General features: G+C 37.1%; 1 protein-coding gene across 1 annotated transcript in view; it reads right to left on the bottom strand.

The window, feature by feature from the left end:
- Rat1 (5'-3' exoribonuclease 2 Rat1) overlaps positions 1 to 15,000 on the bottom strand; it is a gene marked incomplete in the record, with an annotated part of 26,304 nt that overhangs the window by 9,862 nt on the left and 1,442 nt on the right. The window contains 12 exon segments of the mRNA XM_070113718.1: positions 352 to 603; positions 2,540 to 2,616; positions 2,768 to 2,924; positions 3,031 to 3,345; positions 3,469 to 3,660; positions 5,774 to 5,886; positions 6,078 to 6,260; positions 6,917 to 7,014; positions 7,347 to 7,550; positions 8,659 to 8,890; positions 9,070 to 9,221; positions 9,467 to 9,644. Coding sequence (XP_069969819.1) covers positions 352 to 603; positions 2,540 to 2,616; positions 2,768 to 2,924; positions 3,031 to 3,345; positions 3,469 to 3,660; positions 5,774 to 5,886; positions 6,078 to 6,260; positions 6,917 to 7,014; positions 7,347 to 7,550; positions 8,659 to 8,890; positions 9,070 to 9,221; positions 9,467 to 9,644 — 2,153 coding nt within the window.

The raw sequence follows: 15,000 nt of genomic DNA, 5'->3' as shown, positions 1-15,000 counted from the left end.
AAGACAATGGATGAATATGTGAAAACTTTAAACACAACTATAAACACCAAAATAACACAGTGCATACTGTACTCTCCCTTCTCTTCATAATCAAGGAGGATTCACCAATAATCATTATGTTCATTAGTATGGCTGTGTTTAAGTTTTCTTGCAAAAAGAAAAAAACTTGGGCCACCATACCCAAATCCATTTCAGATAGGTCTAGAATAATATCCTGCGATAGAGAGACATTCACTCTTAATACAATCTTCAAAGAGACTTGCAAGCATACCTTACACAGGGATTCTCTTATACCGCAGGATATTAAAATAGAATATATCTGAAATCCCTTCACACAAACAGACCCCTTACCCTAGAGTCCTGTGGCCGGACATGCCGAGTGAAGCGCGTGGCATGTTCTGATTGAATCCAATCACTGGGCGGTAATTTCTGTTGCCTCCGTGATAATCTTCCGGCTTCAAAACACGTGGTGGTTCTTTAGCTCCTTCCAATCTCCTGGCTGGGAAGACGAAGTCATCTGAGTATTTTGGATCCCTGTACCTTACCGTCACAACATGGTTGTTTGTAAGTTCCTCCAAGCCTATGACTGGAGATGGAAGTGTTCTGCAGGGAAGAGAAAAAAGATTGAATGTAAAACTTTTATAAACTTCAAACGAGCTCTAACAATGTAGCATCTTTACTGTAATAATAAAATAAGTGTCTTTTCTCATGAACATAGTTCTGTTCCTTATAAGACTGCTTGGTAGCATAATATCTAGCAAACATCTATTGGTCTTCTAGATAATCCTAAGTTTTACTTGTAAACACTATTTACACAAGTCTCTTCTGTTGAAGTTGTGGTCTCTTTGCAATACTCCTCAATATGAACTGGAATCTACTTTCTGTAAATATGAATCTCAAATGCAACAGTTTTATTTTGAGAGTGTGTGCTTCTGGATAATAATAAAGAAAACAAAAATTCCAAGCCCTAGACAATCCAATGGGCCATTAAAAAAGTGTGGTATATACTTCTGATTGTTTCATAATTCCAGATATTTCATTATTCATGATCCCTCATGCCCATCCTTTAAATCTATGAAAGAAAGTGGGAGTTCCAATTTTTTTCTTTACGAAGACATATGTTTACTCCTATTACCAGATATTTACTATATATATATATTTACTTCCTCGCAAATTACACCTCCATCACCATCTCCCTTCTCCCCATTTGGAATGTGGGAAATATCCAAAAGCTTGGACAATTCTCAATACTTAACTCATTGGATCTGGGTGACGTGTCTGTCATGCCATGGAAAAATATGGCTGAGGGGGGTGACAGGAACGTGCTGTCATGGAAACATTTGGCTGACTCCCATGGTGACAGGAACGTGCAGTCGGGAAAAATTTGCCTGAAGGCTGAGGTGACGGAAATGGCTTGCCATGAGTGCACAAAGGTCTTAGAGGAAGATTAAACTCAGTGGGTACTTAGGAAGAGTAAACATGTAAACAAGGGTGGAATGCAAAGAGTCTTGTTACCACATGAGTGTTTGTGTAGGCTGAGCCTACTAGCTACACATCTGGGAGTTTCCTCTAAAATAAAAATTATGCCTCCTGGATCCAAAGGGTTGATATGTAACAATATCCCATATTGCATTATGATAAATATAGAAAAAGCTTTTCGAAAAGCGTTAAAACTTGACTTCCCTCTGCTCTTTGGTTCCATCCAGCATCTACATTTTTTATGTACCCCAAAGTCTGTTGCTGATTCAGAGCGTACTGTCAGCCAATTCTTTCATTTTGCAAAAAATTACTTTGATGGAAACTTGAAAATAGATTCTTAATCCACCTTAATTGTAACAATAAAAGAAGAGTTTTTTTTCTTCTTTTTTTTCTTTTTTTTATAATCCTTTTCCTGTCATTTGAATATCAATGTTTTTTTACTGTTCCCTAGTGTGATCTATGATTTTTTTTTAACTGAGCAAAAAACATTTTGAATGCAAAACATTTAGGCAACCATAACCAAAATTCTTTCAAACACCAGTTGCTACCCCTAATTAATCCATTAACACAGGTAGAAAACTGTTCAGTAAAGTTTTGTTTTCTGAAGTTTGTTTATACACAGATGGCTCCTTAAGTGCTCAGTCACCAAGGAGTCAATTAGTAGGCTCTACTTGAGCTCTACTGAGTTCTCCATTCATTGAATTTTAGGTTAAAATGATTTTGCTAATACTATAAATATTAATACTCTTAATATCATTGACATTACTACTGTAATACCAACAAAATATTATGGCTAAAGAAGAAAAATCTTTCCAAAAATCAAGGAAAAGAGAAAACAGGTGAGATAGGTAGGGCACCATGGTGACCAAGCTGCTGTGGAGTCACATATGTACAAATGCTTTAAGTAAATAAAACTCAGTAGACATGGCATATACATGCCATCCTGGTATCCATGGGTTAACTGTCAGTCAATCGTTAAATTCACTTCATCACTTCATTACAAACATTATATCAAATCCTTTGAGTAAATGGCACACTCCTGAACAAAAAGCAAACTTACCCAGTTGGCTTAACAACATTGGTAGCCATTAGAACAGTCCCCTGCATGCCTTGGAAGTCTTCTCCAGCAATTGGAACCTGTTAATGAAATAAGATGGATTTTCAGATAATTTCAATTTCTTTAGAAGTGGAGCTTTAGAAAAAAGAAAAGTAAAGTGTTAATAACTTCATCAACCAAAAATAAATGTACCAGATTAAGATAGAAATCTATCAAGACCTCAAAAAATACCTCAGTGTCAAAGCTCATCCCCATACGATACAAGTCAGTCAGCTGTTTGTAAGATTGGTGTTGCACACTGACATAGAGGAAGCCATCACCTCTTTTGTTGCGCAACTTTTCTTCTGGAGTCAATTTATGATACACTGACTTCAGGGCATTCTTCAATCTGTTAACAAGACATAAATATTAATTCTCAGTATCAAAAACTATAAGGAAAAAATCCAAATATATCTATGCAATGTGAAAAAACTAAACATGCACAAAAAAGGTACCTTGTCTCATCCACAAATGGGAGCAAGGCCACCCCTTGCCAAGCGAACTTCTTTCCATTCAGGTCGATCTTGAAGTCTTCTGGGTAGAAGTCAATGATGACAGACTCTGGGTCATACATAAGCTTTCCCCATGGCTCAGGCACATGAGCTCGACTTGCAGCTGGGAACACACCCATCAACTGTTCCAGTGGATTAAAGGGTTCTCCAAGATCAAAAGTAATATTGGCAGTTGCGCAGTTGGAAAAGTCTGAGGCAAATGGTGCATAGTGGAAGGGGAAGTACCAGTCCCACGATACACATCCTTGGTAGTAGTATCTGTATGTCAGAATCGGAAATCAATATCAATTCCAGTATTAACAGCCTGACTGTCCAAAAGACATTTAAAGATTATATTCAAATAAGATAGAGACTTTAAAAGTTTCAAAAATGTCAACTTACTTTAACACCCAGCAGAGACCACGTGCATATTCATTGGCAACCTTTTTCCTGAATACATGATTATCAGGGGAGACTTCAAATTTTGATTCATAGTACCGATCCTTTGCACCCTCTTCATACAAGCGCACTTCATCTGGGGTCTCCTCGTCACTGTCACTATCCACTTGATCAATGGATCGCTTCTGCCCACGTCTGTGATTGAAATAGTCAATAAAATAATATACATTTAGTATCAGACAAGATTAGTTTATGAAGGGAAAAAATGAGAGAGAAAATACTTTTCAAATATTTATGAGCATGCACTTCTACATGTGTGTGTAGGCTGCATTCCAAGAATGCTATGTCTTTAGCTTGCCTTGCACCTGACCCCTCAAATAATTACCTATTCCTTTGCTTCTTTCCTCGGTGCTTTAACCACTATATCTACATCTTTTTTTGTGCCTATGTTTAGTAGCTATATCTTTTTTACATAGGACTGTATCTTTGAATAATGTGTTTATTACGATTATAATAGTTTTATCTGAGGTATAACAGTTTCAGAATTCTGTTTTGAAGAAAATCATATACATATATATAGTCTAGCAAGATAAGCAAAACGTAATGCCAATAACTAACCTGGAAAGCTGCTTTTTGTTAACTTATACATGTTTGTATGCACATATGCTTACAAACACAAAATATAAGCCTGGTGAGGAGGGCAACTGGCACATATAAATGCAATGACAAAGGTTATTCTACATTATAAATGATATGTACTCCTGCACTTATCTGATTATCTGTCATATTTTTCAACCTAAAGCCTTCTACGGCACAGATATATCCTTGTTTTAAATTTAGGAGCCACAATAAAATAGCAGGGAAAATGCATTTGAAGATTCACAGTTGTGCTTGAGACTGTGTGGTAAGTATATGTGACTGTCAAAAATTACCCTTATATTGTAATCTTAACTCTGAAATTCAATCAATGCTACATCCCAAATCCTGTAAAATGTTGAAGGCCGTTGGGATGTAATTCTAATCCCTAAGGTCTGATAAAGCACAAGAATGTATGATTGTATGAAGACCACTAAATCCAGGTCAGAAAGTTGAGAGGAATTCAATTAGTTCTATCAGATTCCTCAGGGTGTGGCTTTACTCTAATTGGCATTTCCTAAGTTCTGTCCCTACTCCCTTCCTACAGAACTGGTAGTAATATTCCTCCTTACTACTGTCACTTTTATTCCTTGGTTCATAGAAGTGAGATTACTTAATTATCTGGACAGATGTACCTTAGGATTGGTGGGTAGTAACTCTCCTCCTGTATCTTGAACTCACTCTCTCCCTCCCCTCTTCTCGTTTTCTATGGCAACCGTAACTTTTTTCAACTTGACACTCCATTGTTCAATTATCATGTGGCAAAGCAGCATGAAACCAACATTTCTTAGCATTCAAATTTGAGATCTAAAATCCTCAATGATGAAAACTGCTTATGGCAAAAAAAAAAAAAAAAAATGATGATGATGCCCTTTGTGGCTTGGTACAATGCTGAGGCTGCCAAATTCCAGTCTTCATGGGTTAGCTCATTCATGAATGATGCCATTTAATCACATCATGGCGAGCTGGGTCTCAAAGTTGGGTAATGAGTATGCATGCCATTGGTGTTCAAGCCTGCCCTAAGTTGCATGCAGTTAAGTTATTTCCATGTTTAACCCTGGCTGCATTCACTGAGGTGATATAATCCCTCAAAAATTTGTCTCTTTTTGGCTTCACTTCCTTAAAAAATCATTGGATTACTCAAAGTACTAGTTCCACTGTTTGCTCAGGGTAACCTGTTGTGTGATAGACTGGCCTAAGGTATCTGGTAAAGACCAAAGTGATAATGTTCTAACTGGGATGGACTGAAACAGGACATATCATTCTGGGATTGGTATGCTGAGTAGCTATTTAACTGATCAAAATCGTTCACGCATAAGCAATGAGAGAAAAGGCTTGGGTAAAAATAGGTTTCCCCTACTTAGAATTTCTCACTGAAGCAGCTAACTGTGCACAATCCCTAGCACATGGCTTGATATAAAACAGGGAAATCCTGTTGTGATTGGGTTGATTAAAATAAATATATAATAATTGAAGTAAATGGCCAAAATGAAAAATCAACTCATCTTGAAAGGTTCTCAAATAATGATATGACTGCATTTTTTTTTATCTGTTTCCCATTCACACTGTCATGCATATATCAATTAATCATCCAATATCCTTTAAGACAAATAAAAAATATAATTTGTCCTTTATCTTATACTCATTTTGTGATCAAGACCAAGCTACTTACCCCTTGGCATCCATATTCGTGAGTCGTTGCTGCATGATCATTCCCTTAGCTCCTGAAGCGACAGACACTTCTCCTGCTCTCATGACACCTAAAGCTCCCTGTCCACTCACATCCTATTGGAGAAATTATATGATAGAATATGCAAGGTATCTTAAATCTACTTCGACAACTTTCATAAGATACTCATTCCTTTCTTATTTAATTAATTTATTTACTTTGTATTCTTACTCCCATTTCCTCACTGTACAAAAAAATATGCTGAAGAATGTCGTAATACAAGAGATGCTTTTTCACTTTTACTCACTCTGAACATATTTGCAGCTTCCTTTTCAATTTTCTCCTGCCTCCTCTTCATCTTGTTTCTGGCCCTGAAATCCAGTTCCCTCCTCTGCCTGTCTCTGAAGATTTCATCCTCCACTTTACCAAGGTTCTGCATAATCATCTGTACACGTGACATGTCAGCTGTTCCGCTGTCTGTTAACCAGCCCTGGTACAAAAGAGATAGATATACCGTCTTTTAATAATCTATTTGAAACTGATTTCTCTTAATTCACTTTTAGGAATAAATAGCTTCTTGTATGCATTGCCACTGGGAAAATGTAATGTTCAAGGTAGGATTTTTTGTGTTTAAACATAGATGACTCCATGAATGCTTACCCACAAAAGTGTGACCTCACCAGACTTACCTTTTCCTTGAATTTTGGGAATTTCTTTCCAATACTATTAATATCAACAGTTATTATTGAATATTATTAACCCCAAGGCTCACTTTACTAATTAGAAATTAGGTCCGACACAAGCAGCTACAGCAAAGCTTCTCTTTCTTTCCTATTTAGTGTATTGGCCTATCTTCTGTGTATGTTGCATCTCCATTTGAAGCTCTAGCACGTGACTTACATTTCCTAGTGTGGAAATTCCAGATATACATATCCTAACGATAAAAATTACTTATAAGGAAAGAAGAAAATTTGATGTTTTAATATAGCTGGGCCTGACAGTAAGGTTGTTGCAATGTGGTTTTCAGGGGGTTCACAATGTGAAAAGCAAGATATAATACTAAGCAACCAAATTACCCTTCAGCAGGAATTGTGTCATATGCAATAAAAGGAAAAAAGGAAAGAAGAAAAGAAAAAATAAACTTACACCAGTTTTGTAGCAACAGTCTTTGTAGAGACGAACTAGACGGTCAATTGCATTTTCTCTGATTTCTAGTGATGGCAGATGAGGAAGGAAATCATTTCCTGTAAAAAAAAATTTAAAAAGGAGTGAATAACAAGTAGATCAGTAAGAAGTAATATAAATGAAAGCCATCTGAAGGGGGAAAAAAAAGTCTTTAGATCTACCATCATAAAATATACATTACCAGGTCAGTTTCTTTGATATCACTACCTAAATTAAGGTCTAGGAAGACAATATCTATCTAATACTTTGCTATTTGAAGTAAGTATATGACATGAGGCAAACAAGAGTAAGCAAGTACCCTCATGGTTATGTACCAATATATATCTAGCTCTTTATTCTCCATATTCAAGAAACCTACTTTGTGGCATTAAAAAAACACATACACACTTACCCACAAAAAAGCACATGAAGACCCAGTCATCAATGGCACGATCAAAGTTATACTCAAAGGGGAGGTTGGGCATGGCAAGCTCCCTTTCTAGGTATTCCCTCAGCACGTTGAGCCGGACAAAGATAAACTTGACTTCCTCAAATACCTTCTCTGATGCTTCTTCCATGCCATCAGGAATCCCGACACACTCTTGCATCTCATGACCTGGAGTAAAGTCAGGGAGATTAACAGATTTACATTTGTATAGCTGAAATTGTTGGTGCTTGAAGTAAATAGGATGAATACAATAAAAAGTTTTGCCATCCATGAATTACAAATAAATTACAACATTTATAAATTTCCTTTTAACCTATTGGATCTGGGTGACGGGGGCATCTCTTCATGAAAAAAAATATGGCTTTGAGTTTGAGTGACAGGAATGCTTTACCATGATCACACAAAACTTGTGCAGGAAATTATATTCAGTGGACAAGGGGCCCTTGTATTATTTCCACAGGTAAAAGAGGGTAGAATGTACCATCATTTAGCCATGCCTGGAAGGGTGCCTACACAGGAAAGGAAACTATTTCTAAGTGCAGGAACCTATTTCAGTCTGCCATGTGCAGTAGTGCAGTATTAGGGGAAAACTGAATATGAAAATATTTTTAAAAATAACATTCACATATTGTTACTATACCTGGATATATACCATAGAGTCTTCTCAGAGAAAATATTCTATTACCCTCTTGATACATCACAACAAATGACAAGTACAGACTGTTGGGCAAGGAAGAAGAAAAAACAAAAACAAAAAAACATGTAGAATGAGCGCTAGTAGCATTTCAACAAGAAAGAAAGAGCCTTGATACAGCAAGTGTGCTCGCGTGACCCGAGTCAAAAAGCTGCACACACTGGAGTCACCGCTCAAGTAAGCCCAATGCCATAGTTTTGGTCATTGTGCTAGCCATAAAGCATCCAGATCCAACAGGTTAGTCTGTATCATAAAATATGCATATAATTATCTTGGAAGGTTGATGTGAGAATGTTATAAGAGATATTTGGCTTCTGAATGACACTAAATCCATGCTTGGCCCCTTTACAAGCATAGAATTTTCAATAAAGAGTATTTTACTGTCTCATCTAGAAACAAAAAAATATTTATGAATCTACACAATTTCTATATCCATATGCTGCATGCAACTACAATAGCAGAAAACAAAACTACAGATTCAGGGACTAAGTAAAAGAAGGCAATTACAGCGAGGCAAATACCAATCGCTTTCCTTACCCACCCCACCCTCAAAGACTCTAAGGCTCGCCTCCAGTCACCTACCGAGTTGTCCACACAGATCACATGGCTTGGGTTTGTTGGGCTTGAACTCCTCTCGGATGATGGTGAAGTTGGCCTCATGTGTTGCCAGTCCCAACATAATGAGATCAGCATCAGCCCCACAAAGGACATGTTGGGTGTTGGGGTCATGGTCTGGCTGTGCTCGCTGACGCCGGATGAAGTCCATGATCTTATGTTCTCCCTCGCCTGGTACATTTGCGTCTGAGAGTATTACCTGTTTTTGAAAGCAATATAAAAAAGGTTAGATATATAAAAAAAGAAGAAGATAGTTTTATTTTCAATGTTCTATTCACCTACTCTTCAAAATGTTGCTATAGATTTACAGGTTCTAAAATACTATGCAATAGCTGAGATCCTTAAAATAAAGCCAGGGGAAAGTTTTAGAACCCCAACCTTAATCTTTCTCCACCCTGGGTCGTTATTTAACCGATCATGAATGTAATAGTGAAGGCATTTTGAAAGCCTCTCCATGAAGGGTGTTCCAGGAGTGATGCAATTGGAGTCGAAGTGGGATTCCTTGGGCTTCTCTGGGGGGAGTTTGAAGCCTGGAAAAGACATGGAAAAAATGGGTAAATAATTGAGAAAAAGACATAAAATCAGAGAGAGGGAGTGTGAAAATAAAGGTGGGAAATCATGAATTTCTTTCAAACTAATTTACATATGATGTCAATGTCAAATGAAAAAGGAGCAAAACTGGAAGAGGAACAAGCCTAAAAGACAGGAAACTATTACAACTACTTTATTAATAAGAAATAATAATATGCATAAAATAACTGCTTGAAAGGCCTACCCTTTGCCAAGAGCTCCTGCCTAAGACTTTTGACCTTTGCTGCCTTCTCCTCTGCTTCCTTGGAGGCACGGAAACGCCTTGACCTCTGCTGGTTCATTTTGGCTCTGGGGGCCACACCGTCGATGGCCATGTAGAGCACTTTCCGAGGACGTACAATTGTGAATAGGCGGTCAATGCACTGGGGAGAAATGAGTGGTGAAGTTAAGGGGACCGTCCCTGAAAAATCGCCAATTTTCGATTTTTGTTTAAAAATAGAAAACGGTCTTAGAGTTTTTCATGAATTTTGGTAGGAGGAGTACTTCATTACCCATCTTTTGACCATTTTTAAATTTTTTTGGCTGAAGGGAATTTACGCGCTATTAAAAAATAGATTTTTGATAGATAGGTCTCTTTGGTACCTACCAAGTCTCACAATTATCATCCGTTTTCTATGTGCTTTCTGTTGAGAAAACCTCTAGGTCATACAAAGAGAACGACGAATTCGAATTTGGAAATTCCGTTTAGTTCCGAATTATCGCATGTAATATAATCGGTATAAAAAAAATTGGGGTTTTAAAAATTCGTTAAAATTTAAAATTTTGATTTTACAAAATCCCATTCGTTATTCTCTGCACATTGAAACGTTCTTTCTTGGGGAGAAACATGATATCGGACACAAACTGTGAAGTGTGGTAGGTACCAAAGTTTAAAAAATGAATAAACAAATAAATGACCTTGAAAATGTTTAGAAAGTTTTTGTACATTTTCTATACTATTTCATCTTATTATAGTATGTGCCTATAGACCAAAAGGAAGCCCAGACATTGTTCTTTCTTTTGTTATTTTTATTTCATTCAGATCGGATAAGTGATTAATGAACAGCATAAAAAAATGTAAAACAGTATGACGAAAAAATCCCCAACCGACGCCGCCATGCAGCTCTTTAAATGCTATGGTTAACGCGGGCGCAAGTTTGAACTTGTTCGCCTGCCTTCAGCCGTCCTCTGTGCTTCACCTCATACTCTAACAAACAGGCGCATGCACATGTGTATTGTGATATGAAGAGTAGAGGACCACTGAAAGCATGGCCAACAAGTTGTGATGTGCTCGTGCACATATACGCACACAAGTGGGTATATATAGACCAAAAGGAAGCCCAGACATTGCTCTATCTTTTATTTCATTCAGATCAGATAAGTGATTAATGAACAGCATAAAAAAATGTAAAACAGTATGACGAAAAAATCCCCAACTGACGCCGCCATGCGGCCTACTAAATGCTGTGGTTAGCCCTGTGATCACGCGCGCGCATGTCACAACTTGTTGGCCGTGCTTCCAGTGGTCCTCTACTCTTCATATCACACTCCAACTAATAGTGCGCACTCACGTGCGGGCGTAGATATACACACGTGTGCGTACTCATTCATTCAAACACACGCGCTCGCGCACTCATACTCGTGCGAGCAATCATAGTAGCACACACACGAACACACATACAGAAGTGCACATACACACATGTGCACATGTGCGTGTGCTGTATGATTACCTCATACATATCTGAACTCGCACTCCTGTCTTCAGCTGTAATTCATATTCTACATCACCCTCCAGCAAATACGTGCAGACGCGCATGCGTGTAAATACAAACACATGTGTACACACTTACACACTAACACATACTCACACTTACACACATGTCGAAATAAACAACTGATTTTAGGTAAATCGCCTCGAAAGTGTTTACAAAGTTATCATTCATTTTCCATAGTTTTCGTTCGATTATATTATGCGCATACAGTCCAAAAGGAAGCCCAAACGTTGCTCTTTCTAATGGTCTTTATTTCATTCAGATTGGATAAAGGGTTAGTGAGCAGCATCAAAAAAATGTAAAATGGAGTGGCGATGACGTCATCCCGACACAACACCACGACGCCATGCGGCCCTTTAAATGCTATGGTTACCCCTGCAATCATGCGCACGCAAGTTTGAACTTGTTCGCCTGCCTTCAGCTGTCCTCTACGCTTCACCTCATACTCTAACAAACACACACATGTGCGGGCGCACGCACATATGTGTATTGTCACAATTGTGCGCGCACACGCATGCACGCACATAAGGGCACACACCTATACGCAAAAGTGCACGTGGGCGTACTCTCACACAAACGAGCTCACACACAAACACACACACACGCGCGCCTGCATATAATTGCAAATTTAATATGAAGACATGGTAATCAATAGCTAAACAATATTATACAACCTTGACGTTTCAATGCAGTACGTGTTTTGCATGTAGGCCTACTCAAACAGTCATGTATGCCTACTAAAGCAAACTTAAAAGAAAAAAAAAAAAAAGCTTTATTTTATCATAAATTATATTGTATCATTCATGAATTGACATAAGGTGTGACAATCATTATTTGAACCGATATCAACATGTAATTACTTTATCATAAGCCGGAGGAATGGTCGGAATGAGTGTATTTAACTCAAATGAGCAAAAATGCACATGCACCCCATGTTGCTTATGCCCTTGTTACACCAAGAAATAGTTCGAGATGGAGTCTAACAATCGAAGGGCAGTTTCCTCAGACATGTAACAATATGTCAGTACCAAAAACAAAATTCAAGTACTCCGACCCCCCTATGGCCAGGGACGGTCCCCTTAAGGACACTGTCTGTTCTGAATTATTTAATTAATATTTTACATATTTCAAAATATTATACTTGTTTGCTAATCCCTTCCAGCTCACTTGATATATAATGCATCTATCAGGGGGTATGCACATAGATACATTACTCTTGACAGTTATTTGATTAGCTAAAAGAAATCCAAATTACAGTATATTGTAGCATTCTGGGGTATCACAGCAATAAGCATTCCCTAAAGTTCAGGGGGAGTTTTATACTTTGTCAATCTATGAGTCCTCTCGGCTGATTATAGTCAATTGATTTTATTGTTCTTTATTGCCTGATAGGTTAAAGAAGACAAGAATAAAAATGCTGTAGCACGAGAGATCAAAAGGAAGGGAAAATAAGTACAAAGCCACACTATACAGACAAATTTCGAGACATAATAATAATGAGGAGTGGTGCAAAGAAATGGAGGGATATTCAAACATTAATAGCTCTAAACTTCGAAAGTTCTTTTCTTTATCTGATCTATTTGTCAATATCAGACAGATCTTGATGGGACTTACAACACCTGATGTCATTTTCTAATTCTTTCACTGACTAGGATTTGTTGTTGTTTGTTAAATAATATAATCTGCTTATCTGCATATAGTTGGGATAGGTCCTTTTCCCCCTCTTTAGGGTGGTATGGGTGAGTCGCTTACGAGAAAATGTTATGGAGAAGCTAATCGTATTTTTGCTTGATACACGAGTAATGTCCAAAGTAATATAAATGTAGCTCAATATATATACCAGCTACTTCACCCACTCCTTGATGTAACAGACTTCCCTTATTTTGTGTGAATATATGGGTTTATCAAATTGTGTACATTTATTGTGTATTTTTGCATATCAGCTGTTGCTATGATAATTTTTGTTTTTCAATTCACTGAGTGTATTAGTGTGGCCAGCAGTTAATGACGAGCACTAGCACCTTGATTTCTCGTCTTCTGCTCACATTCTCAAAGACCAATAACTTGGTTGAGTTCTGTTGCTGTTATATTGATAGTGTTTTAGAAGCCAATTTTGTTAATTCTAAATAATAACTGCTCCAATCTGTAATATTAGTTTTAGAAATTCAAATACATTTATTTTCTTGTAATCCCGTAACTTCAAAGAACAAAGATTAAAGCACCATATATTTTAAAAAGATTAAAATGTGATCATTACCGGAACGTTTCATTTTTAATGCTGTTTAGGCGAAAAGAGACCACTCTGGCACAAATTTTGCATATCTCATATAAGCATTCAGACTCCACATATCTAACATATCTATCTACTCAATATTTGCAATAGAACTAGGATGATTTTGTACTGATATTGCCATCTACAGTTGTCCATTACAAAAAGCAAAGAAAAGAAAAAAAGAAAGAAAGAAAGAAAAAAGTTTTTATCTGGTTTAGATTAGTAGTCTCTGTGATTTAATGCATTTATTAAACTTTTCAGACAGATATATCTACTTTTATATCCAACAAACAGAACAATGAAACACACCTTTACAGAATAACACCCTTATTGAGAATGATAATTCCGACTGACTTGGTAATCATCGCATTGCAAAGTACACTAATTAAGCTTTCTTTTAATATATTAACATCATTAGATTAAGTGAAAAATAACAGAGATAACAAACTTTGGCAAGTGCCTAAGTGTTGTTTTGTACTATTATTTCTAAACACAATTAATCAATACAGTCCCGTTATTATTACAGCAACAATGAACAAAATTTTATGTATAGATTTGATTGGATCAGGAAACTTACTAAATACATTGTTACTTTTATTCAATCATGATTTAGTATTTGTATTGATTTAACTACAGAATCGTAAACTATACTTGCATAAATGAAACATGGCTTTAATCCCCATAGAAATTTAAGACATTTTATAGTTATTTTCTTGTTGTTGTTTTATTTTGCTGTGCGTAAATCAAGCCAATTTACTCCATAAACACATTATGAAGCTGATGCTTACACATTTTATCAACTATGTCATCAAGGAATACAAGTGAAATGCGATGGAAAACAGCATAACAGCGCTAAACAGTAGAAGAATATGGTAATTGTTACAGAGAGTTGTTACAGTCGAAAAAATTGTTTTTTCTGCAGGAAATCCAGAAATCCTTTCAGCGTTGTTTCTTCAGGGAATGAATCGTTCAGGAGATTGAGTACCATTTCTACATCATCGATCTTGATTTGATAGTCCCATTAGCAGGGGAGCGCATGAAGTATATCAGGGAAATTATGGGGTAAAACAGGCTTAATAAGAATAAATATAAAAAAATGCATAAAACTAGCACAAAAAACGCTTAAAATCGGCCAATGAAACTCTACGGATGTAACTGCCATCTTTGAAATTCTACGGGCTGGTGCGCCAGAAATCAAAAACTCTACGGGAACCCAATCCACGTTTCAGCAAAACTCTATGGGAATTCACATGGTCCAACCCCCCCTCCAAAAAAATGTATTGACCAATAAACCAATGTAATATAACAATATAAAATGCCATGACTAGGTGTCTGCCCGAGGGGTGGGTTGATTGGGGGCAAGCCCCCCAACACCCCTCGGGACACATTCTCTCCACCTTGGTATGCATAGCAAGATAGACCTGCATTCACACGGTAAAATAATAAACCAAATACCTTTATTGCTTTGATTTAATCACCTTTTTCATCATTTGGAGCTCTCAATGGGCCCAGATATAAAACTGGGATGGTTACTAAAGTCTAAATATTCTTCAATTCTTCAAAAAAAAAAAAACAGAATGAACACAACACTGGAAACACAACATTTCTCACTGGCGTTCTAGCTCGAAATGAGCGGGCTGGTGAGCTGTCAACCTGTGGCTGGCGCAAGAAAGTGTGAAACTCGATGCACACGAT

This window comes from Penaeus vannamei, chromosome 3 (assembly GCF_042767895.1).
Source record: "Penaeus vannamei isolate JL-2024 chromosome 3, ASM4276789v1, whole genome shotgun sequence".
Lineage (NCBI taxonomy): Eukaryota > Metazoa > Arthropoda > Malacostraca > Decapoda > Penaeidae > Penaeus > Penaeus vannamei.
This window is presented reverse-complemented; position numbering and strand designations above follow the sequence as displayed.